This window comes from Myotis nattereri (assembly GCF_964212035.1).
Source record: "Myotis nattereri genome assembly, chromosome: 6".
In the NCBI taxonomy this organism is placed as follows: Eukaryota; Metazoa; Chordata; class Mammalia; order Chiroptera; family Vespertilionidae; genus Myotis; species Myotis nattereri.
The window spans coordinates 23,013,147-23,039,162 of NC_138081.1; the positions used below are offsets into that span (position 1 = coordinate 23,013,147).

Genomic DNA, 26,016 nt, shown 5'->3' on the forward strand with positions numbered 1-26,016 from the left:
TCCCATTGTTTCTGTTTCTCTAGAGAACCTTGACTAATACAGGTGTACAATGAGTAAGAGCAGAAGAAAAGATAGAATTGGCTAGGAGAAGCATCATTTGGGGTTTTGAAAATAAGCACACAGCACTGGTATTGCTTCTCGGCCAATGCCTGCTCCCCACCTGCCTGCTTGCCCCAAGATTACAGGGAAATACACCACATGCTTTTGTGAGATGGTGGGTGGCTTGCAGATTTAAGGCTAGTAAAATCTGCCTTTGTATGAATATTGGCTTGTGAGTTACCACTTTTCAGGCCCTAGGTCTATACTTTATACCACCAGGGGGCCTTGAAAATACCATCTAATTAAGGGTTCACATGAATGTGTCAAATTCATCTATAGGTTTGGAGGGGATCTGGGACTAGCTGGTAAAAAAGACGTTTCTAAACGTTTCGAGAATTGAGGGTCCCTTGGATGCGTGACTCCTGAATATCCTGCTGGCATGTATGTTCATGAAAAAAGATTAATCTATTGAATACTTTATTTGTACCATGGACTTAGCATTCACGGTCCCTTCATCTTACCACTCCCACTCCCTGCAAAAACAAGCAAGCAAACCAACCAACCCCAAACGGTAGAGCACAGGGGAGCAAACAGCTCAGAATGGTTACCTGCCTTTCCACTCTACTGCCCTGCCTCCCCCTCCTCCGCTTCCGGAAAGCCTTCACCGCTCGACCGCCAGATCTGCGGTCTCAGACCCTGTACCCTTCCTCCACCTGGTTCAGGGACACCAAAAGCTGGAGGTCACCTAGCTTCTCATGGCAGAGCAGGACTGCAACCTGAGTCTGCACCAGAGCTTGCCCTCCACCAGCACCTCTCCTGCGCCTCAGGCAACGGTTCCTTGTTTAATTCTCATTCCCTGTGGTGTCTGTGGCTAAGGGCCACTGTAACTGCACTCCTGTCCTGAGCTCCCTCTGAAGATGGTCTGGAAAACACAGCAGACAGCTGCAGGCAGTAGACCATCTGCCCGACACCAGCAGTCCCACTGCCCACATGATCACGAATACTTGGGCATGTGTTCACTACCAGCACAAATACTGGGTGGCTTTTACTTAACTCCGTCTTCTCCAGCCAAACGTCATAACGCAGCAGACATCAAGCTCGGTGCGCTTTCTCTGTGAAGCTTCCTACCCACAAACCCAGGTCGAGACCACGCCTTTCCACTCCGTACCTTACTGTTACAGACACTAATACAAATGATGCTGTTATTCAATATAATCATCTTCCTCTTCCAATTCCCCAATCCATGTGACACAACAAACATATAGCACAAGATATACAAGAAATGGCTAATAAGAGTGAAAACTATTAGAAATTAGACTAAAATGGACACACTCATTTTTTCAAGTAAAAGCAAAGGTAAACATCCTGATCAAAAAGTAATATAAGGAATTGTACCAGAGACAATTAGACTGATAATTCTATGCCTTTTTATTCAGTTATTTCAAAAATATTTGCTGATCATTTTTTTCAAAATGTACATTTAAAAAATCCATACAAAACTGTAATTGTTTTCAAACCAGACAGAAACAGTGGAAAAGGGTTTTGAAAAAAGTTCACTGAAAGTAAAAAGCCCCCCCCCTCCAAAAAAAAAACAAAAAAACACAACAAAAAAACTAGAACCTTTTACATGAGCATAAATACGGCAGGCACAAAATTTCCTTGAGTTCCTTGCTGAAATTTGGTCCATAACATGAACAGGCCAAAGTAGAAAAACAGACACTTTTGTCCACATTTGCATTGTGAGTTGCCCAGGGCACCAGCAGCCTCGGCTTATCCTTCAGATGTTTATTAAACAAGAGGAACTGGAAAATGAGGTTTAGTCTCATCCATAAACACTTGAATCTGTACCCAAGGAAGTGGTGGCACTTCCAAGCACAGGTGGCGCCTGCCAGGTGAACAAGGCTGTCCAGCCGTGGCTGACTCAGAAAATCGCCACGTGAGCAAGAAACTCGAAGCTTCCAGGCAGAGTGACGGCGATACCTCGGTGTCCCAGATCTTATTCTCAGACACTGACTTATTAATGCCCCTTCATGAGGATAGTTTTTTTCCTTTTCAACAGATTATACAAAAATTATATGGACTTCTAAGATGATGCTACAATGTTCTACTAGAGTGCCACAGAAACCCAGCCAGGATAACGAGAATGACAGCAACAAAGGGAAAGTGGCTACCAGTTCTGTAGGGGGGCGACGACTGCCCCTCCCGTGGGTCCCTTCCCTTCCCAATCGCAGGGCGTTGTAAGGGACAGCAAGGCCTGTGGACTGACCACTGGCTGGGAGGGTTATTGCACAACCCGGGAGAGCAAGGGAAAGGCAGGCAGGCTTGGGGGGTGGTGGGAGAGGGTAGCTGCTAACACAAGGTAACACTGAATTAGGAGCTGGAAGAAGTTCTGCAACAGCCGACCTAGACCCATTGTCCAATGGGGATGCGAGTTAACAACCGTGACTGCAAAGTAAACACCTTTGTCATATACACTTTGGGTTGAATGGGACGCAAAAAAGACCAGAAGAGGTTTTAGCAAGGTACCCTTCTTTATAATCTGGGGGGTGGCGGGAGACAGACTGGAAGAGCCGGTCTCACCATGTTGGGGCCAAAGACATACATGGGCTTAGTGCCCCTGCCCTCTGGGCTTCCCTTCACAGGTATGAACAGGTGGGAGGCACAGGTGCCTGCAATGGGCCTCCCCTGGCTTCCCAGCCACCCAGGCCCGAAAACCAACTCCAGCGAGAAACAAAAAACAAAACTGAATAGACCCCAGACCCTAACACAATGAGGCGGGGGAGGTTGAGACAAAGGAGGCAAAACTCTCACAATCAGTATCCCTTTTACATGTGAATGCCCCGGGGCCAATTCCTGGGCTGCTCCTGACAAACAGCCCGGGCCCTGGCTCGGGGGAGGGGGGCCAGGACCACACGGCAAGTAAGGCACTTCTTACAGAAACAGGAATCTGCTGAGGAAACTCATGTGCAGCCCAACAGGCTACCTGGAGCCAGTGGGCCAGCGCTTTTCTGAGGCCTCCATAGAAAGGTTGTGGGGCGTGGGGACACAAGGCAGCAAGTGGGTCCTCTTCAGATCTTTGGGGAGGAAACGGGTAAAGAGTGAGAAGTTGGTAAGGCCTTCCTCACGGGCCAACACAGGCGGGAGAGGGATTCTATTTAGGCTCCAAGCCATCCGACAATGACCCACGTCTGCAGTTGTGCCAAAGTGCCTCCTGACAGACGGGGCTGTGAGCTGGGAGGGCAGGAGCGGGAAGGACCACACCGCTATCTGACTCTCAACACCCTCTCCAAGAAACAGCAGAGGCCTGTGCAGAACAGGAGTGGATGTCCGATCACAGCCGAGGTCTTAGGCAGGGAGGGAGTCACACCCTGGCCTCCCTGCCCTCTCACCAGGCCTGGGAAACCACCTGGTCAGGCTGAAGCCTGCGAAAGAAATCCAAACCAGTCCCCAGCCCCCAGCCAGACACCTCAAATTACAAAGGCCTCTTGGGAGGGGCTGCTCTGCCCCTACTTTATTCACCACTTAGCCAAAGGTCGAGGGGACTGAGGAGGGTCCCTCAGGAAGGCCCAGCAGCACACGCCCTGGGGCAGCACCCCGGGCTTCAGGGCGCCCAGGTCCGAGGGGCTGAGTGTGCAGAGGCTGGAGCACAGATGACTGTTTTGGTTTCTGAAATGTGACTGCAGACAAATGGAAAAGGTTCTCTGGGCAACCACTTCGCTCTGGTGGCCCAGACACTCAGGGTTAGAGCAGACTGGAGGGAACAGCAGCCCTGCCCCGCCCCACCCCCCCCCCTCCCGCTCAGCCTGCCTCTGCCCCAGGCCTGCCCCACCTGCGCAGGGACACGTGCAGCTTATTAACAGTGCAGCTCCCAGCCTGGGTGGTAAGAAGTCTCCCACCACGGAGCTCCAAGGAGGGGGCGCAGCCCGATCCTCCATCCCACCAGTGCGGCCTCCCTGCTCTCTCCTGCCTCCAGCTGCCTGGGGGCCGCCTCCACCTCATGGGGCCACTCAGAGAGGTGGAGGGGCCGCGGCTGCTGAGGTAGACTGGCCTGTGCCCTCCTGCTCTGGTGGGTGATGTGGAGCTGGCCTCCCCAACGTGGGGTGTCTGATAGGACCCCCACAGAGGGTGTGGTACGCTGGGAACAGAAGAGAGAGTTTAAGACGGAAAGAAGAGCCAAAGTGGCCAGATCAGGACGAGCCCGCCCAGCGAGCTCACAGGATGAGGTGGGACTGAGTTGTTTAGCCCCTGGCAACATGGTTTGGGCCACTGCCAAAGACCTGGCTCTGCTCTGAAAGAAATGTGCCAGGGACCAGTGGGGTGACAAAGCTCCCCACAGTGGCCCTCCTACCCCCTCAAATCGCTAGTGAAGCCCAGCTGGTGAGACGCTAGCCTTCCTTGTCTTGGGTTTTCAGGGCAGAGAAGGTCTGACTCTCATCACTGCACCTGAGGAAACGGAGCCGGAGCTGCCGGGTCACGGGGGTGGCGGACTCACCTCGGAGGCACTGCACACAGCATGGAGCCTGCAGGGCACTTGGGGAACACGCACGCTGAGAACACCTCCACGCAGCGGGGCGTGCCTGCTCTCAGCACCGCCCCAGCCCAAGCACACGTGCATCTGCTGAAGGCCGACTCCACATCTCTCCACATCTCAACGGGGCTCAGCTGCAGGTGCAGCCTCGAGCAGGAACGCACGGCCCGGGCCCTCCTGATGGCGCCCGGCTGCTGGGGCAGGCGCAGGAGGCTGCTGGCTGAACACCAGCCATCAGCAGCCACCAGGCCCTTTTACCAGGTTCTGCTTTGCAGCCCAGAGACGGTCAGAGAAGGACGGGAGAGATGCCTATTTTCAAAAACACTGTCCGCTTCCTAACAGTAACCAGAAGCACCGGGGAGCTGCTCCTTCCCAGCCATCTGACAGAGCTGGGGGCCCACAGGTGTTAGGAAACAGACCCCTCATTCTCTGGGAAATTAAAACTGATCTCTGATGCAAGTGATGCACAGAAGAGTTGTGGCCTCGATGAGAAGACCCATCTCTTCCTTTTGGATGATAACCCAAGGTTTGGCTTCTACTGTGATGCCAGAGAGAGAACCAGCCCATCAAATGACACTGACATTCCTGCACCATCAAGACCCGTTCCCGTCCCCGCAGAGCTCAGGAGTTCTTAGGCTGGCCCTCTGGGAGCCTCAGCCTTCTGTGGGAGCCCCACAGGCCCATCAGGACACGGGGGCCTTGCCTGGGGGGAGAGGGGACAGACTACACGAGGGACAGGGCAGAAAGCTCGGCACAGCTGAGCAGCCTGTCCTGGTGCACACCATCGAAAGCGCTGCAGGTGTACTCAACAAGCATCAGCAGACGACAATGCCAAGGCCAAAGAACACTTAACCAGAGAGGCCGGGGGAGAATGGCACAGGTGACCCTCCCGGGGCTCAGGGCCAGGGGGGCTTGGTGTGCCTGCGGGTAGAGAGAGGACGTCAGGGCTGCCCGGGTCTGGGGTTTAGGCCAGCACAGGCCCGCTGGTCTCAAGGCTTTCAGATTTGGTTTTGAATGCTGGTGAACGGTTGAAAAAGCAGTGCAGCCGGGGCTGCTGAAGAAAGGCCGGGGTCAACCCCGCCGTCACTTTCCGGAACAGCCTGCGGCTCAGCCCACGTGCTCTGGCTCTGGAGTGGGAAGCCTTGTCCTGCAGCAGTGCTTCCCCGGCCGAGCGAGGCAGGCCGGTTTCCATCGCAGGACCCGCCACGGGCAAGCTGTCCCGGTCAGGGGACCCGACACAGTTCACACCATCCTCCTGGACCCAGCGGTCAGGCCCCTAAGCCAAACACCTCGGCATTTACCAGGAGCAGCGACACGGGGGGGGGGGGTCTGGAGACGGTGCCCAGAACTGCAGTCACACCTCGTCGGTCAATCAGCACCCAGGAGACTGCGATCCGAGGGGCCGTCTCCCTCTTCCTGCCCGTCCACACGGGCCCCCTGGGGCTGCCGAGGCCCGGGCGGAGGCTCCTCGCACGAGGCGTCTGCACGTTGACAGGCCCCGGACCGACGCTGGGGTTGGACAGCCAGGACTAGGACCTGCGCTCCCTCTCGTGGTAAAAATCAAGACACAGAAAAATTGCACAAGACGGTCAAAGAAGGAAAAAGAGAAAGCAGCAGCGGTGTAGGAGGAAGGCGGCCAGCAGAAAGCTAGCGAGAACCTGGGCGTCCAGAACACCCAACAGAGCACAGAGCTGTGGGCAGGGCGTGGCCCGGGGAGAGGGAGAGGGAGATTTTTGGTTTTATTGAGAATGGTTTATGGAAGAGTAAGAGAAAGCCAAGAAGAAAGGAGGAACAGCCCCGTTTAAAGACAGGTTCCTGCTGTTTGATGGAGCGTCAGGAGCAGGAAGGGGAGGCAGTGATGGAGGCTGGGCCCCCAAAGAGCATTCCTGTGCTCAGCACTTTGGCCTTAAGGAGACTTGAGTTTCTTAGTCCGTGGGGAGGTCCCATTCTCAGCCTTCACCACTCCGTTTTCGTGGTAACCTAGGAAGTAAAGAGACAGACGGACATGGCGTTTCTGCTGGGACTGGCGAAGAGGAGGGCGGGCCCAGGCAGCCCGGCCCAGCTGCTGCCCCATGAGCTGTGAGGACCCAGCAGGTGCCCCAGGCTCCTGCTCTCCCCAGGGTCTTGCGACCGGAGGCTCTGTTTGAGGTGGTGGGTCTCTGACACAGTCACCCAGGACCAGGGAGCCTGCGCCAGGCCAGAGGCTGGGCCAGGTCCTTGCTGGATGGAATCACTGCAAGACCCCAGGGTCCTGTTTCTTTTTGGCCCCTGCAGGGCAGCTGCCCCCGTCAGCAACTCCGGGGACGGTGAGGACAGACGGGAGGAGGCAGAGGGGCTGTAGGGACAAGGCCTTCCCCAGGTGCCTGGCACTCCTCTGGCAGAAAAATTAGGGCAGAAGAGGAAGATCTCTTTATTGCCAAAAGCATGTCCGTGTGCTTGCTCCAAGTCCAAGAGGCACCTCTGGCTGCCGCCTCCAGCCCATCCCACCCAGCCAGGCCTGGCTCCCGGCACGCCCAGCGCACACGTGTCCGTTCTAACACACCAGCCCTTGCCAAGCAGACCACACCTGGAGAAGGCGAGTGAGTCAGAACACATCCTGGTGCAGACGGGCCTCAGGCTGTTGGAAAGTGCAGAGCTGGCCGTGCCCCAGGCCCAGAGGGGGCGGGTACTGAAGGGGCAGGGCCCACGGAGATTTGGGTGTCCCTCCCCTGCCCACCTTGGACTGTGCCATCTCGAGGCATTCCCAAAGGCAGAGAGGAGCCAGCAGCCTGGGCGGCCACGACCAGAGCAGAGGGCAGGTGAGGACAGAGGAGCCGCCGCACAGAGCAGGCGCAGAGATTGGCTGGCGCCCAGAAGCCACCCTGAGGACATGCTTCCTGCCAGAGTTCCCCACCCAGCACGCCCTGCCCCACCACTGCCAGAGGGCTCAGGCCTAGTCAGGGCCAGCCCCACCCACAGCCTGTCCCTGGCCCACACCCAGCCACGTGCCAGCCAGGCTGCAGCCGCAGCTGGAGCCCAGGAGCCCCAGGCCCAGGGAGGGAGTCCAGACGGAGGGCGGGCCGCAGGACTGGTCTGGGTAGAGCCCAGGGCCCTGACTCCTTCCTCCCCGCCCCAGACAGCCTCCGCCTCGCCTGCCCAAGGCCCTGGCACGTACCAGATTCCCTCTTGATGAGCCTTGCTGGTAGCCGGGGGGCCGCGGAGGCTCTCCGCTTGGCGCTCTGCTCGTTCCAGTACTCCCGCCAGTGCCGCAGCTGGGAGTGGATGAAGCGCCACATGAGCCAGGCCTGGGCAGCACACACCAGCAGCAGCACGCAGAGCCTGCAGAGGGCAGAGCGGGGCTCAGGGGGCTGGGCCCACAGCCCAGGGCTGGGACTCCCGAGGTCTGGAACCCTGCCGATCCCGTGGCCCATCGATCGCCTCAGCCTGGCAGGCCCCCACCACCCAGAGGGCACAGGGCTCCTGCTTATCTCCACTCTAGCACACTCGGGTGGCGATGGATGCACAGGGCTAGGGAGGCAGGGAAGGAGGCAGCGACAGACACACAGTCACACTGTCCCCACACCTGGTGGGCCCCATGGCCTGTCCCTTCTGTACCCACAGCACAGAACACAGCTCATTCAGCTCCATGTAAACTGGAAGGATTCAAATGAATTAGGGTACAGCAGAAATAATTCGAGAGTGGCTTCTTATCTAGCATGAAACTTAAAAGCGGTGCCGTCCTAGATCAAGCACACACCCTCCGGGCCAGGGTCTCCCGGAGACAGTGGATGGGAGGCCATTGCCAACCTGCTGAGAACTCGGCTGTACAGAGTCCGAGTAGCCGTCGTGATCCCCGCGTGGCTGGGTGAGAAACCTCCTGAGCTCCATGAAGGGGAGGGGACTCCCCTGCGGACTGAGGCCCTGACAGTCTCTGTGGGCCAGGAAGTGACGATGGCCTAATGTCCAGAGATTTCCTAAACGTCAACACGCAGGGGACTCAGCGGTTTGCTGCCTCCTGACCCTCCGAGAAGTCGTGCCAAGTTCAGGAGGCTCCTGGCTGCTCTCACGGAGCCCTGATTTATCGTCGTGCCCTATGCCCAACTCACCTGCAAAGTAAGGTATTGAAGTTCCCTTTCTCGGGGTCAAAAGCTTGGTTTTCCATGCGAGCAAGTCCAAAGCCGATGGCCAGCACGGCGAGAGTAAGGATGAAGAGGCGGGTGACCCCGAATACAGCAGCCCAGGCGTTAAACCTGCGCGCAGAGGTGGGGAAGGGACAGCAGCCTTTAGGGCCATGAGGGGCCCTTCACCCCCTTCTCCAGAAGGGACCCAAGCGGAAGAAGGTGCAAGGTGGCGGAGGGGTGAGGTATCTAGAATAAGATGCTCCGGGGCGATAAAGAAGCTCAGGGTGCTGCCTGCAGCTCAGGGGGCAGTTGACACCCAGGGCAGGACCCTCCCGTGCCCCTGACCCTCTGAGCGGGCTGGCCTCCCAGCCTCACCACTTACAGCTTCTCGTTGTTCTCATCGGCAAAGTAGAAGAGCCGGGCCATGTGGAAGAGGACCTCGGTGGAGTACTGCAGCAGCAGCAAGATCAGGCCCAGGCGGCTCAGGCTGGGGAGGGAGAGATGAGCCTTACGGTCCCCCCAAGGTCCAGGGAGAGTGGAGGTGCGGCCGGCCCCGGCTCTGCTCCCCACTCCACCTTCCCTGGCTGGCCCGCCTCATCCTGCAGGACTCAGCTCCACTGTCACACCTGGAGAATTTTCCTAACACTGAACGCCCGGCCTTCGCCTGTGCTGGGTGGGGCAGGCACCCCTACCCGCTCCCACAGTGACCCGGCTGAGGCTCTTCACAGGACTCGTCACCTTGGGCTCATCACCGGGCCAGGGACTACACACACAAAAGATGCTCAGAACAAGATGCTGAGCTTTGCAAGGAGAACCAGGGGTTCCTACCGTCTAATTTCTCATTATCCGCATCTCCACAGATAACAGGTTCACAAAGAAGCAAAACTCAACCTAATGCAGAAACCTACGCAAGTGAACTGAACTCTTGAAAAACAGCACCACTGCCCAGCTGGTGTGGCTCAGTGGGTGAGCGCCGACCTGTGAACCAGGTCACAGTTCCATTCCCGGTCAGGGCGCATGCCCAGGTTGCGGCCTCGATCCCCAGTGTGGGGCGTGCAGGAGGCAGCTGATCATGATTCTCTTTCACCACTGATGTTTCTCTCTCTTTCCCTCTCCCTTCCTCTCTCTCTAAAAATCAATAAAAACATTTTTTTAAAAAAAACACAAAAAAACCAACAGCACCACTGAGACACCCCTCTGCTCGATTCCAGGCATGACGTTGCCACCGACTTCCTCGGGCAGTTTGCTGCAGATGGTCAGCTGTCGTTCAAATGCAAGTGAAAGCTCAGCTCCTGCTGAACAGCAGGAAGCCATGAGATAACGTGGGAGCCCTCCCACAGGCGGCCATAAATAAGGATCCAGCCGATTCCACCCAACGAGACCAAAGTACAAAATCATCACGAAGGTCACTGGATCCTGTGGCTGGAAAGTCCAACACGATCCTGCCCGTGACCTCGGCTCAAACCTCCCTTTCTGCACTGCAGCCACACTGGGCTTCACGCTCCCTCCCCCTCAGGGCTGTGCACCTGCTGTCCCCTCCGCCTGCACAGCTCTCCCCAGATCTCCACGTACCTGGCTCCGTCACGCCTGCCTCAACCTGAGCCCCCTGCTTGGAGGCTCTCCCTCCCCACACCCACGGTGCCCGGAGCACACGGGGCCATTACATGGCGTTGCTTTATTTCCTCTAGTGCACGCACCACCATGGGAAACCCTGTGGTTATTTCCTTGTTGATGGTCTGCCTCCCGCTAGAACGGACGCCCCAGGGGAGCAGGGGCTGTCTCCTTCATCCATGCAGCTCAGCTCCTGAGGCAGCGCCGCCCACAGGAGGTCCGTGCTGAGTGAGTGAAGGCCTGCAAAAGCAAGCTCTTTACCAAAGAGACCCCACACCATCCAGCATCTCAAAGGTCTTTCTCCCTTGGGGAACCCTGCAGCCGAGGGCCACTCCTTTCCCTGGATTCACTTCGGAAAACTAGAACAAGGGCGGAGGGGGAAGGAGCTCCCGCTCCCGAAATGAGCAGAGAGGTGGCTGCACCTTGAACTGGTGCCGGCTTCGCTGGGAACGGGGTGGGGGCGATTTTGAGGGATCTGCTGCTCCCTGTCCTCTCTGTCCGATTCTCATTCCAAAACAAGCATTCACAGGGCTCGGTGCAAACAGGGTCAGGCACCTGCCCTTGTTCCCCGGGACACGTCAGATGCGGGGGGGAAAACGGACCTTGGTGCACCTCCCATCTCTGGGAGGAAGAAAGGACCCGCTAGCAGCAGGAAGCGCTCCTAGGGGGTCCTGCCTGTCCCTGCTCGCCCCACCCTCCTCACACACTGCTGGGGTGACGGCACAGACTGGCTTCCTCAGACCCACTCTGCCCGTGACCCAGGAGCATCCAACACAAGAGCAGAGGGGGGCCTGCCACACGGCCTCGCCCCTCAAGACCCACCCAGGAATCCTCACTGCCCGAGGCCCCTGAGACAGGACAGAGCTGGGAGCCGCCTTCCTCTGACTGCTCCCCTGAGTCCACCCTTCTCAGAGGATGCGCGGAGGGCCCAGCAGATGCCGGGCCCCAGGACCCCCAGGTCGCTTAGCAGGAAGTTCGCAGAATGCCGGCCTAGCGAAGCCCAGGCTGCTCCCTGGCCTGCGTGGACTACGCTCAAGAAAAACCCCAAGTTAGCAATGGCATATCCAGTCCCTCAGTACGAATCTTCTCATGAGAGACTCCAGACCAAACACTGCAGCAACTCTCTCGGCCTCTGAACAACCAGTAGCGGCCACTCTACATTCTGACGAATCAAAGGGAAGGGGTTTCTGCGCTGTGAGCTCTGGCAGCTTCTGTCACTGGAAAACGCGAGGCAGGGCCCCGCCTCAGCTGCCTCCCACCTGCAGAGCCACTGATCAGGTGCCCATGTCCCTGGGAAGCCCTGCCTGGCTGTCCTGGGTTGGGGCGGGGCGGCCACCCTCTGGGTTCCGGTGGCAGACGACACATGTCACAGTGCCTCTCCTCCGAGACCGAGGATGCCCCACTGATGACAAAGGAGCCTCCTGCCATCTATCTTTGTATTCCCAGGCCTTAGCCCAGGGCTCAGCACACAGCAGGCGTCTAATAAATGCCTGCTCATTGAATCAGTGTGTGGAGAGGCGTGCGAACATGAGGGGCGGGGAGATGTGGCGGCCGGGTCTCACTCACTTGAGGAGGTACGCGCCGGCTATGTGGAGCAGGTACAGGCAGATATACTGGAGCTGGCGGGGAATTTCCTCCTGCAAACAAGACAGGCGGCAGTGAGTGTGCTGGCCCTCCAACCGCAGAGGCAGAAATACAGAGGGGAGGGGAGAGGGCGGGCCCCAGGGCTGGGCTGCTTTAACACCAGCAGCTGCAAAGCCTGAGGGCCAGGCAGAGCTTCAGGCTCACAGTCAGAGGGCAGGGCTGGGTTGAGAGAGAAGGGACAGGGACTAAGGAACAGGGTTTTGGGAAATGATTCAGAGGGATGCTATGTAAAAAGAAAGAAAAAATAAGACTGTGGGAAAGGCATAAACCTCTCCAGCCGCCATCCAGAGATGATAGATCCCCCCCACCCGCCGCCAGCCACACATGTAAGCGTGGGAGGCAGGCATGAGCCGTGCTGGGGGCCTCCTCTCAGGGAGGTCTGTCTTCCTGGGAACTTCAACAAGTGCTGACTCCGCATTTTACTCAACCCACCAACACTCCCATCACCACCCAGCTCCAGCTTCTACAGGAAGGGACTGGGATGGCTGGTACAGCAGCGGGGAGGGGAGGCCACGTGGCTTCAAGGGGGGAGTGAGGACTCACCTTCCGTACCTTCTGGAAGTACAGCTCGGGAAGTGCGTGCAGCCAGTAGGCCAGCTGGCACAGGTAGAAAAACTTCACCTGGAAGCTGGAGACAAGGGAGCGGGTCACAGGGAGGGAGGGAGGAAAACGTCCCTGTGGCGCCCACCAAGCACAGGAGGGAAGGGCAAGGGCCAGGGGCGAGGGAGGGAAGGGGTCAGCGAGCACCGGGCGCCTGGGCCTGGGGACCCGGCTCCACAGGCAGGACCACTTAGAGGACCCAGAAAGTCCACAGAAAGAAGCAAAAACAGGGCTTGGCCACCCTAGCTGGTTTGGCTCAGTGGATAGAGCGTTGGCCTACAGACTGAAAGGTCCCAGGTTCGATTCCCGTCAAGGGCACATGCCAGGGTTGTGGGCTCGATCCCTATAGGGGGCGTGCAGGAGGCAGTTGATCAATGATTCTCTTTTATCATTGATGTTTCTCTCTCTCTCTCTCTCCCTCTCCCTTCGTCTCTGAAATCAATAAAAACATATTTTTTAAAAAACAAAACAAGCCCTGGCTGCTGGCTCCGCTGGTTGGAGCGTCGTCCAGCACACCAAAAGGCTGTGGGTTCGATTCCCAGGCAGGACACATATTGGAGGCAACTGATCAATGTCTCTCTCTCCCCCTTCCTCTCTCTCTCTAAAATCAATAAACATATCTTCAAGTGAGAATCTTTTTAAAAATTAAGAAACAAAAATGATGAAAAGGTTGCAGAGGAGGAGGGTCTTAGCTCGGAGAAGGGGAGGAGGAAGAGAGAGCGGACGCTAGAGAACTCGGAGCAGAGGGCAGGGATATACTTAAGGATGAAAGCACCTCAGTAGCTAAGGGCCTGACTCGGTGTTATTTTACGGGCCGAGGACAGCAAGGCGTGGCCTCCCAGGGACTGTGCCCACTGTTGCCCTCCTGCATCTCATCGGAGCAGGGAGGAGGGCACAGCCGTGGCCAGTTGGAAGGAAAGTGTGCTCGAGTGTGAGGGGTCAAAGCCAGAGCCTGACGGAGCTGCCCTGCGTCTGTGCCTCACGCGGTTAGGAGCCTGCTGTTGATGGAACTCGGTGTCCCCTCAGAATTCACGTGGACCCCTAGTCCCCAGTGTGATGGCATTAGGAGGCGGGGCCTTCAGAAGAGGTGACGGGGGCAGAGCCCTGTGAGTGGCATTAATGTCCCTGTGAAGGAGGCCCCAGAGCACCCTCTCCACCCGGCCTTGTGGGGACCAGGAGAGAAATGCTGTCTACGAACAGGAAGTGGCCCTCACCAGACCCTGGGTCTGCAGGCACCCGGACCTTGGACTTCCAGCAAGACCGTTGAGAAGGACATTTCTGTGGTCCATCCCCCCCGCCTCCCCCCCGCCCACGGTGTTCTGTCCAGCAGCCGAGCTGAGACTCCTCTGTGACGGGGCCAGTGCAGGCGACACTTCACTGTGCGAGTCCCCAGGCCAGCAGACTGGGAGGAAGACGCACCCAGACCGGCGGCCCTCCACCAGACTGCGCCCTAACAGGCTGGGGGTGACGGGTCCTCCTTCCAGCTGGCTCCGAGCTGCTCTGGACACATTCTGGGAGGAGGGAGCCAGAGGACCGGCTGGTTCCTCCCCGGAGACCAAGTCATGAGAATACTCACGGGAGGTACACGTGTGGGTAGTCTTCCCAGAGGCTCCTCGGGTTTGTTAAATATCCTTCCTGCGGTAGGCGAGAAGAGACGGAATTTAGAGGTGAAGGTAAGACCGCTGGGGCCCTGGGCAGACCCAGGGTTCAGGGACGCATCGAACACCCAGCTGCCAGAGAGAGGAAAGAACAGGAACCGTGGAATGAAGGGCCTTCCCGTGGGGTCCCGCTGGCACAGAGCAGGAGGAGCTCTGTGGGGCAGAGGCCTGCCCTGCAGGCGGCCTGACTCTCACTAGCTGCATTGGCCTCTGGGCAGGTCGGACCCTGAGCGTTAGCTGCCTCACCTGTAAAATGAGGATAAAAATGCTGACCCTCCCAGAGTTACTGTTAGAAATCAATGGCCGGCGTATGTTCATGCGGCAGTGCCTACTGCTGTGCCTGGCACGTGGCGCTCAGGAAATGCTCGCGGATGAACGAGCGGCCAGGTGAGGCTGGGGGCCAAGGTGTTCCTGTCCAGGTGGGAACAGAAGATGGCGCCTGGGAGGAGCCTGAGACCCGACACTAGGGTGTAAACTAGGGCCGGAAAGGCCTGTAGCCTCAGAGAGAGAGACCAGAGTCTGACACCAACACAGAGGAGGAGACCATGTCTGCTCACCTTGGGGGGAGGCTGAAAACAGAAATATTATCCCTTGACAATGCATAACCTGAGGTTTGCTTCCATAGGGGTTTGGCGTTCAAGTCTATACCACCTGTGTGGTCCGGAAACGCCCCGGCTAAGGAAGCAGCGACAATATCGTGGGCCAGAGATACCGTCGGGACATCCTCTCATCCACGGACGTGCAGGACTCTCACACATAAACCCTGGCTAACGACGCGCTTATAATCCCAGGTACAAAGCACAGGAGGAATCAATCCACCACGAGCAGGTTGGCTGGCCCGGCACGCGGAGGGCAGAGGGGCTGTTAGTGTGACTTCCTCTCAGAAGCAGGGAAACGGAGGGCCAGGCAGGAAGGATCTCCTGAAACAAGATGCTTGCTCAGCAGCACAAGGAAAGCCTGAGCTGGGCACCAACCTCCTGGTCGGAAAGCCTCAGGCCCAGCTGCTTCAGTAAGTCGGAGCATAAATGGAGCTGGAGGCTCTGAGGAGGGGGCTGAGAGCCTCAATGCTCCCCCTGGGCGGAGGGCAGGGGCCAGCAGTGCTCCAGGGGCCAGCAGTGCTCCAGGGGTCAGCAGTGCTCCAGGGGCCAGCAGTGCTCCAGGGGCCAGCAGTGCTCCGGAGGAGGCGGAGGCAGCTGCTGCAGCGAGAAGCCCTCGAGGTTACTGTCTGAGGCAGGAGTGGGGAACGTCCGGCCTGCGGGCCATACAAGGACCAAGAAATCATGTGGTCGGGCCCTGCCAAGGCAACCGCAGGCCTTGTGTGTGCCGCACAACAACTCGAAATTGAATACATCTGGGAGCTTTATTCATAGCAACATGAATTTATATTAAGTGAATTACATTAAGTGAATGATGTTATAAATATCCAAATGGCCCTTGACAGAAAAAAGGTTCCCCACCCCTGGTCTACTGGATACTTAGTTTATGCCCAAGTGAGGGCCGATCCACCCACCTCCGTGGCGCTAAATGCCCGGGAGTATTCCTCAGCCCCAGCCCCACAACCTGGGGCCGCAATAGCACAGGGACCTAACTGGCAAGTCCGATCAGGTGCACGCACCAGTGTAGCCATGGCAACGCAGATGTGCAGGAGAGGGTCTCACCCCAAACCCTCATGGTTTCATTCCTAGCCTCTTCTCATGACCACGTCCTTTCCTCCTCAGTCACACAGACTGGGGCACAGAGGTGGGAGGTCCTGGGCGTTTGGGGGTGGCAGGAACGCCTTCCGACACCCACACGGCTGCTACCCCCCTGCCGCTCACTCGCCTGCCTTCACCAGAACGTCGGACCCACTCTCTCTACCTCATTCCACAGAAATCACGGAGGCGAGAAGGTTCCTCTCTAGAGGAAGCAGCCAAGGATTTAAGGAGGGAAATGAGGTGGGAGAGGAGTGTCTGCCCCAAAAAGACTGGCCAAGAGAGACAGCGCTGGGAGAAATGAAAGCCCCGCTGGTCATGTGATTTTAGACAGGAGCCCTCCTCGGCTTGGCCCCTTCGCTCAGGAGACAAGGAGGGCAGCACTCTGAAGCCAACAAGCAAAGACAAACGCTGCCTCGCTTGCGAAGGGCCAGTCCCTGGGGCCTGGAGGAGGGGCCGGGGCAGGAGAGCAGGAGCCCGGGACCAATGACTCACCACCTTGGGAACAGCCTTTTCCAGACCTCCAGCCAGGCAGCTGCCTGCGGGGAGGGGGGCGGGGGGGGGTGAGGGAGGAGGGCCCTGGGCTGGGGCACCCTCAGAGCTCAGGCATCCAAGTACCGAGAGCCCTGGGGCCCAGTGTGGCAGAGGGAGCACCTGCCACCCACCCGGAGCCCCGCCCTCCACAGGCGAGGCAGAGGGTCTGGGGAGCTTCTGCAACCCTTCGTCCTCTCGTTCGGCCTGTGAGCTGAGGGAGCCTGAGCAAGCGGGGGCAATCGCTCCCCCTCCCGCAGCCTCCTTTTCGGCGTGTGAACAAAAAGGCCCACAGAAACAGCGGGATCCAGTGTAACCCAGCCCGCTCCCTAGACGCAGACATGCCTGCAACATCTGTCCTCGGGACAACCGCACACGAAAGCGCCACTCTCAGCGAAGGCCAGCTCTGGCCCAAGCCCAGCACTGAAGGTCTTCCCCTCCCAGGTTCGCACTGAGCGCTGGACTTGAGGTTGACCAGGTGAAGTGAGGCATCCCGGAAGGCAGGCAGGGAGGCCAAATGCCCGCCCCCCCCCCCGCCCCCCGCTTTCCTCAGGAGAGTGTGTGTGTTGCCCTGACCAATGAAGAGGGGTTCAAAGGTAAGTTAAAAGTAGGAGGTGAGATTCTTATAAAGTAGTTGGTTCGTCCAGCCACGCTCCCATCACCCTGCCTGTATAAATGCAGAAAGAAAGGTCGAAGTCAAACACCAAAATAAAACTGGTTCTTTCTGGAGGGAGGGATTTAGGGGTAAATTTTTGCTTTCATTTTTCATACTTTTATGTATTGTATACTTTAAAAAAAAGAATCGTCTATGATGTTTATAAAAATAATCCACTTGCCCTAACCGGTTTGGCTCAGTGGATAGAGCATCGGCCTGCGGACTCAAGGGTCCTGGGTTTGCTTTCGGTCAAGGGCATATACCTTGGTTGCTGGCCACATCCCGGGTAGGGTGGGTGCAGGAGGCAGCTGATTAATGCTCTCTCATCGATGTTTCTAACTCTCTATCCCTCTCCCTTCCTCTCTGTAAAAAATCAGTAAAATATATTTTTTAAAAAATCCACTTAAAACCTGTCGGGAAAAAATAAAAACCTCTGAAGTTTGGAGCAAAAAGATGCACTTTGTACTTCATTCATTCTCATAACCAAGAGTTAGGGAGCAGCTCGAGGTCTAGGGGGAGAGACAGACAGCAGAGAAGACACACATGAACAAGAAAAACACCCCACCAACGGTGCAGAAAACACAAATGGGGGTCTCTGAGGAGGTGCCATTAGGTGGAGACTTGAGAGCAGAAAGGAGCCAGCAGGGGGTGGCAGGGGATGGAGGAGCCTGGGAAGAGCACTGGGCATCTCACCAGTGAGATGAGAGGGGAAGGCCGGCAGGGCCCAGGGCACAGGAGCTGGGAAGAAAACGATATCACTGCAAGCAGGACGGGACTTTTACGCAGAAAAATGCATGATGTGATCTGCATTCTGAAAACATCTGTCTGGCCGAGCAGAAAGGGGTGGGAGAGTACAGGCGTGGAAACAGCCTCCTTCTAGAACAGGGGTGGGCAAACTTTTTGACTCGAGGGCCACAAAGGGTTCTTAAGCTGGACCGGAGGGCCGGAACAAAAGCATGGATGGAGTGTTTGTGTGAACTAATATAAATTCAGAGTAAACATCATTACATAAAAGGGTACGGTCTTTTTTTTTTTTAGTTTTATTCATTTCAAATGGGCCGGATCCGGCCCACGGGCTGTAGTTTGCCCACGGCTGTTCTAGAAGGATGTGCAGTGATCCAGGCAAGAGATGATGGTGGCTTGGACTACAGGTGCGTCCCCAACCTGGGCACTGACATCTGGGACTGGGTCATTCTTCGTTGTGGGGCGTGTGCTGTGCACGGTAGGGTGTTCAGCAGCATCCCTGGCCTGTACCCACGAGATGCCACTAGCATGTTGCCAACCGCGCCCTGGGGCAGAGTCTCCCCTGAAGAGAACGCTGGACAGGGAGGGTGTATGTGCGCGCGTGCGCACAGGTGGAGGGCAGCTGACAGAACCTCAGTGTGTTCTGGGGGTGGGGTGGGGACTTGCTGATGAACTCACTGTGGAGGGTGAAAGAAAGAGAAGAATCCAGAAAGAGTGTGTCGGTCGTAACATAAAAATGTGATTTTTAAATGAAACTAGCTGTTTTCACTCCTTTTACAAAACTGCCCTCTCTTCTTTCTCAGCCACTCTCATTCCAGCGGGAACTATCCTGTGAGAAAGGCAGGGCAGGTCGGGCCAGGAGCTACGTGGTGTTAGGAGGTGGAGTCACTGGAGTCCAGGGTCCCCCAGGTCTCCATTTCCTGTCGAACATGTTGAGTGGGGAACCGGCTGTCACTGTAATAAAAGTCTGTTGTGAGCTTTCCCCCTCAAAAGTGCTGTATTCTCCCAGACTAATTAGCATCATCATTTTCAAGCCCTTGAAGGCAGAGAGAAGCAGAGACAGAGCAGTCGCATTTCGCACCCTGGAAGGGCGCTAAGTGACTTGGCTGTGGGCCTCCAATCTGGCCTCAATGTGTCACAGCTGTGCTGTGCGGAGTCGGGGGAGGCAGAAAGGGTAAGAGTGATTCACTCTGAGATGAGGCAATGCTGCTGCTGAAAGACCAGTTACACGTGGTCCCCGAGCTGTTCTGCCTCCAAGCAGCTCAGGGTCTCCTGAGGCAGGCATGAGCCAAACGCCAGGGGCGGGGAGGTCTGCAATCAGAAGCACCTAGACTTCCGGGGCCAGGATGTGTGCCGCACAACAGCAGGGGGCGCTGCTCACATGGCTGCCTGGAAGTCCGTCCCTGGACAGAGAACAGGACAGCCCTGCTCAGGAGGACAGGAGTCTCAGGTCCGCATTTCACATTCCCCGTGTTCTGTTCGGGAGAACCATTCTGTGATGGAATGATAATGGAAATGAAAGCAATGCAAAGAAGACATGTCTACTTCATAGAGAAGATGACGTGAGCGTTCCTCTCTGGAGCAGAGAGCTCCTCGGGGTGTGACTGCTCATCACTGTCAGTGCAGGAAGAAGAGGAAGCAGGACGCAGCAAAGGAAATGTCTAAATGCCATGGGGCTGCTGGGTTTCTCACGGGACAATTTCAGCCCCTGAGAAATGGGCCAGGTTGCAGGCAGGTGGTGCTCCAGGCTGGGAAGTGGGGGGGGGGGGGGGGGGGAATGCTAATTAAACACCTCCTAGCAGGACAGCCTGGATCTCATTACAGTGAACCCAAAAGGACTGTCCACATTCTTCTGTTGGAAGGAATGTGCTGTATCAAAGGTTGCTTGAAATTAGAGTCCTCTGGTTAGAGGGGGAGGTGGGTACCTGGTCTGCCAGGCATCTGTGGGAATGGCACTGACCCTCACAGGACGTGATGTGTGGACAGGGGGCTGCTGCACTTGCTTGCAGGAGGCCAATGCAGGAAAACGGAAAGCATGCTTGACTTAGAACCAGACCCAGAGTCCCAGCCCCATCCTGGATACTCCGGAAGCGCATGACCGTGGGCACACTTTGGAACCTGAGCTTGGGTTTCTGCAATCCTTACCATGGGCGGGCGCCCGAATGAACGTAAATTTGTCTTGTGGGACAGTTTTTGCGGGGCGCCCTGTAACATGACTCAGGGCCATCCAGATACACAGCACCATCACTGTGCCCTCACAGCAACTACAGTGTTCGCTGTGGACAGGAGGGCTCTCCAGCTGTAAAAACGCATTTGTAGCACTCTGCCCCTCTCACAGGACCGTGAGGATGGAAAATGGCTTCAGTTCTAGGAAAGGCCCCACGTTCTCCATGCAGCTCCTTACTCTTTTCCTTCCCCGAGGAGAAAAGCCGCGAGGACCACTCACCGTCACCACCACGTACAAGCACCAGATCACCGAGCTGAGATGAAAGACCACCAGCTGTCCAGATTCGTTGAACTTGCTGTGTTTGACCTTGGAGAGATGAAGCCTTTTGCTGATTTTCTAAAGAACAGAGAGAGTCCCACATATTAATATACAAGCATATTGGTAGTGGGCAGGTTTCAAACTCTTGCTCCTTCCCACAAAAAAAAGGTTAAAGGTGGAAGGCAGCCATAATCCAAGTCGTTCAGTGTAGGACTACTGTGTGCAGGGTGCTATGTGAAGCGAGCATTTAGAGGAAGCGGCGAGATTAGTGTCCGCAGCCCAGATGTAAAGAAAACAGCCCAACCAGACTGTGTAGGACGGGCCACAGGACGCTGTCCTGTCTTATCTCAGGCAGTCTCTCCGCTCGTGACAGTAAACATTGCTGTTTCGTGTGCTGGCTAAAGAAGCCTGTGAGAGGGACTGAGTGTGTGAGAGACGGCCAGTCCACAGGACCAACCGGGGCATGAAATTGGGGGTGAAGAGGTTCAGATCTCCTCCCGGTGACTCCTGCGACCCACGCATCTCCCCAGTTTCTGGTTTCGGAATCTAGACGCATCACTTACGTCTAAGATGTACTCCTGAACCACAGCGTGCAAGATGATGGTGATGAAGATGTAGAACAAGATGGTGACCAGGTCCTTGGGCCCGTAGTGGTAGTGCATGGTCTCGCTGTCTGCGGAGGTAAGAAGAGCCCCGTCAGCACCCCTGGGTGAGGAAGCAAGTGCTCTGGGACCCAAAACTGGAAGGAGATCTGGATGTGCCATCAGTGCTTTCCTTCTGAAGAAAGAGCTTCTTCCCCAGAATCCTGCCTCTGGATTTGACCCCTGGGAAGTGCCCAGGGGGAGGGCTCAGGGGAACACGTGTGATGGCTCCACCTCCTGAGTCTGGGCAGGAGAGCACAGTGCTCACAAGCCAGGGGTCAGAGACAGCCCGTCTCGATCACTCCCTGGCTGTGTGTCTGTGGGGAAGTGGCCACCCTCTCTGAGCTGCAGTGTCTTCCCCTGTGAACAGGACTGTAGTTATACTTCATCAAGGAGGCACAGCACAGGGGTTCAGAGTGTGGACTCAGAAGCCCGAGTTGGTATCACAGCTGCCATTTACTTCCTACGTGACTTTGGGGCACCTCTAACGTGTGGCCTTTCTGTGCCTCAGTTTCCTCATCTGTGAAATGAAGGTAATAGCAGTTTCTGTATCCTAAGGTTATTGTGAGAATTAGATGACTTAGTCAATGCAAAAGGCTTAGAATGGTATCTGCTACATATGTATTTGCTACTATTTGTGTTGTCGATGCTGGGAGAAGCACACTATTATGAGAATAAAATGAGATAATTTGTAGGCAAGATGGTTATTACAATGCCTATGACCATGTGAGCATGCAATAAATGGCTTACGAAAATATTATTTAATAGTAATCAATTGGAATCCCAAATATATTAAGTCTTCTGAAGCTCGGCTAGTACAGTCTCTTTCTCCGTGGACAGGGGACTTACACCCACGTCTGAGGAGCGGGCGCAGGGCTGCCAGAGTTTGTGAACTTGGGCCTGGATGGCTGCTGCTCGGTAACTGCCCTCCCACCAGCAGACACACTGGCTGCCCTTCCAGCTGTGCTGCATTCTCGCTGAGTCACGCGCATGAGTCATCGCTCTGCTGGGATGCAGTCACCAGCAGGAAGGTGAGTTTCGGGGTAGTCTCAGGCAAAGCAGAGCCCGTTAGGTCACGGAGAGTCGACCCAGCCTCCGACACCCTGGGCTGGGGGACTGTGACAGCGGGCAGGGGTGGAGGATGGCAAGGACAGGGAGCACATGAACTCTGAAACCAGACACACTTTTCTTTTTCCTCTCCCTGCTCCTTTCCACAGAGATCTACTCTGTGAGAGGCACTGGGCTAGCTGTTAAAATAGGGATAGAAGACTCTGTCTGGACCGTGGGATGTACAGACCTGCAAGGAGACTGAAATAAATGTCCCGCTCCTTACAGACGGGCACGCGGTACCAAGAGGTAAACACAGAAACACAGGGAGCCAAGGCAGGCAGGGCCTGACTCCGGCTGTGCTGAAGCAGTGAGGTAGCAGGTCAGGGAGAACAGATCCCAGGAATAAGTAGGGGTCACCCCAGGCAGAGGAGGTAGCATCAGCAAAAGATGCATGGAATGAGGCTGGAATGTGAAGGAATGGGGAGGCGGTCATGGCAGGTGATGGGGCTGCTGTGAATGGCCTGGGTGCCACTGAAAGGGTGTGGGCTTTATCCTGAAGGCTACACGGAGACATTGAAGAATTCAAATTCAACAGGAAAATGATGACATGTGGGTTTTGGAAAGTTACTCTGGCAGCAGTGAACAGCATGGAGCCGGGAGGTAAAGACACCACAGGGAGCTGTCACAGGAGTGGTCCAGGTGGGGTGTGGTCCAAGTGAGTAGCTCCGAGAGCAGGAAAGAGAGGGCGGCGGGGGGAGGGGGGGGGTGCCAGGAACAGGACTGATAAGATTAGCTGGTGACCCTCCAAAGAGGCTCAGATCTGGGGGACAGGGTGGTGGGTCAGGCACTGAGCACTGAGGAAAAGACCAGCAGAGGGAGGAGAGATGGGTGTGGAGTAGCCTCCTTCCTGTCATCCGTCTGTAAAGCTCGATGACATTCTCCCTACCTTCTTCAGAAGGAAGGATCAAAGGAGACTAATTAGATGGCAGCATATTTTGAAACTGTAAAAGCACTAGCCACATGCAAAGTTTCATCATCAAGACCAGCAAATTAGGCAAAATGGGAGTCATACATAACACCAAAAACAGCACGGCCCAAAAGCAGTGAAATCACACATGTCAAGACTTTGGATTATCCATTTCAAAGTCTATTCGGGGTCCTGCCATTTTCCACCCCAAGTGCCCAAAGAGATGTGAATATAGCCCTAAATTCTTCTTGAAACAAGAATGAATGTATGATTAATACATTACTTTGTTCCTTCGCTGTTGAGAGCTACATGCATGTTTGCTCATCAACCAATCAACCATGTCCAAGGCTCTGTACTGGGCACTGAGGAGATGGCAATGAGCAAGGCGGGCACCCTGCCCTTCTGGAGCTTAGCAGGTCGCATCCAACTCTCCTAGACTGAAAAACCAGAGGCCAAAGAATTCTACAGCAACAAAAACAAGCAGTTACTTTAAAAATATCTATTAAGTGGGCTTTAATAGATATTTCTCTAAATAAGACATACCAATGGGCAACGGATACATGAAAAGGCACTCAACATCACTATCATTAGGAAAATGCAAACTGAAATGACAGTGAGACACCCTCACACGCATTAGAACGGCCATAATGCAGGGGTGGGGGGGGGGGGGTAAAAACAAACAGAAAATAACAAGTGCTGGCCAGGATGTGTGTAAATTAGAATCTTTGTGCATTGTTTGTGGGAATACAAAATGGTACAGTCACTGTGGAAAACAGTATGGTGGTTCCTCAAAATTAAAAACACAGAACAATCACATGATCCAGCAATCCCACTTCTGGATATATTCTCAAAAGAACTGGGATCAGGGTCCTGAGAGACATTTGCACACCCCTGTTCATAACAGCATTATTCAACAGCCAAGGGTGAACAACCAAGTGTCTATCAACAGATGAATGGAGAAACAAAATGTGGTATATACTTACAACAGAATACGATTCAGCCTTAAAAATGAAGGAAATCCTGTCACATACTACAACATAGATGAAGCTAAAGGACACTATGCTAAATAAGCCAGTCATGAAGAGATAAATACTATATGATTCCATCATATCAAGTTCCTAATGTAGTCAAATTCATAGACACAGAAAGTAGAATGGCCCTAGCCGGTTTGGCTCAGTAGAATGGCCCTAGCTGGTTTGGGTCAGTGGATAGCGTGTCAGCCCACAGACTGAAAGGTTCAATTCTGGCCAAAGGCATGTACATGGGTTGCAGGCTTAATCCGGGCCCTGGTTGGAGTGTGTGTGGGAGGCAGCCAATTGATATGTCTCTCTCTCTTTCTGTCTCTCCTGCTTCCTTCCACTCTCTCTAAAAATCAATGGGAAAATATCCTCAGGGGAGGATTAAGTAAAAAAAATAGAAAAGAAAGTAGAATGATGGTTGCTAGGGGATAGGAAAAGGGGAATGGAGAATTGCTGTTTAATGGGTACAAAGTTTCAGTACTGCAAGATTCTTTGCCTGACAATATGAATGTACTTAACACTATTGAAATGGACACTTAGAAATGGCAAGGACTGTAAATTTTATATTATACTAGAGGCCCAGTGCACGAATTTGTGCACGGTGGGGTCCAGCCAGCCTGCCCCTATCGGGGCTGATCGAGCTGGGCCGGCTGGGGGGAGGGGCCGCAGGTAGTTGGCCGGCCCTGCCCCCTGGTGGAACTCCCAGGCGAGGGGACAATTTGCATATTAGCCTTTTATTATATAGGAGGTATTTCATCACAATTTAAAACAGACACCAGCTGCCTGGTGTGATAAATGCTTTGACATAGAGTGAAGGCTGAGGGGGAAATAACAAGGAGCAGAAAACTCACAGAGAGTGAAGGGGGCAGGGAAGCCGAGGAGTGCAGGGGGGAGAGCTTGGGAGGGTGGGTGGGCTGAGGAATGAGGTGAAGCTAGAGAGCAGGGGTGGGGCAGGCTGCAAAGGTTCAGGCCCTGGGACCAAGGGCCCCCCTACATGGAAAGCTACTGGAGGATATTAGTTACACACATGTTTGTAATGATCCCTCTCTTGCTGAATGGGTTAGAGAGGCAGGGAGAGAGGTTAGAAGGCGCCTGCAGGGATCCTGGGCCAGGGTGGCGGTGGGGGCCTGCACTAGGAAGGCGGCAGAGCGGTGGAGAGAGACAAGTTCAGAGAGATGTGGGTGATGGAATCAAAAGCAGCAGCTGATGGACTGGCTGTGGAGAAGGATCCCAAAGCACCTTCTGCCATTTCATCTGTACCCGGAGCCCTCTGTGCTTTAACAATTCTTCAACGTGTGCTGTCTTGCTTGATCCTCAGAACCATCTCATAAGATAAGCAAGGAAAGTGAATGAAGAAACAGGATCCAGAGAGTTAAGGGACATGGGCCATTTCTCAGGTCTCCCACTGTCCAAAAGCCATCTTGGGGTCAACCCGACCCCCTCATGCCCTCCCCAGTTCCCGAATACTTACTGGTAAGAAGCCGCCCCTTTGATCTCAGTCTCCCACAGTCCTAACAAGCAGCATCCCATGCAAACACCCCAAGGCTGTGCTCTGATTCACACGCGTTCTCTCTCTGCTTCCCCTTGTGTGCGGTCTTCCTTCTGATCGGAGCAGGAAAGTACATTGGTTTGACCCCGTCTGCGTTCTTCCCACAGAACTCTGTGTTCTTCTTGGAGGCTACACACAAACTGATGGCTTTGATTCTTTTCTTTTTCCATTTTTGGTTGCTCACGAATTCTTATAAAAATCCCCTCCCTACCCCAGTTCGAGCTCCCACTCCCCCGTCCCATGAGCTCTCGAAAAGAACGGCAGTGGTTTGGCAGGAACCCGAATAATTCCTTAGAAGAGCAAGTGTCGGCATGTCTCTGAGCTCTCAGACCAGAGAGGTGATTCTGATCACAAGTCACAGCAAAAGGCCTCCAGGGACCAGGTGGGCAAAGTGGTCCAGGTGTCTGAAGATAAATCCTTTCCATGCAGAGGTACACGGAGGTACCTTCTACAGGACACTTTCCACTGCTTTTCAACGTACCGCCCTCTTGGCCTATCTTTCAC

At 55.3% G+C, this 26,016-nt stretch overlaps 1 protein-coding gene across 1 annotated transcript in view; it reads right to left on the bottom strand.

The window, feature by feature from the left end:
* Window positions 1-6,287: 6,287 nt before the first annotated feature.
* Window positions 6,288-26,016, bottom strand: part of TRAM2 (translocation associated membrane protein 2) — a 76,990-nt gene continuing 57,261 nt past the window's right edge. Inside the window, exons 3-11 of the mRNA XM_081094836.1 lie at window positions 20,850-20,959; window positions 20,248-20,364; window positions 14,099-14,157; window positions 12,466-12,550; window positions 11,845-11,915; window positions 9,050-9,154; window positions 8,653-8,796; window positions 7,722-7,885; window positions 6,288-6,547 (exon numbers count right to left, since the gene is read on the bottom strand). Of these exons, the coding sequence (XP_080950962.1) occupies window positions 6,474-6,547; window positions 7,722-7,885; window positions 8,653-8,796; window positions 9,050-9,154; window positions 11,845-11,915; window positions 12,466-12,550; window positions 14,099-14,157; window positions 20,248-20,364; window positions 20,850-20,959 (929 nt within the window). The 3' untranslated portion in view covers window positions 6,288-6,473. The remainder of the gene's footprint in view (window positions 6,548-7,721; window positions 7,886-8,652; window positions 8,797-9,049; window positions 9,155-11,844; window positions 11,916-12,465; window positions 12,551-14,098; window positions 14,158-20,247; window positions 20,365-20,849; window positions 20,960-26,016) is intronic.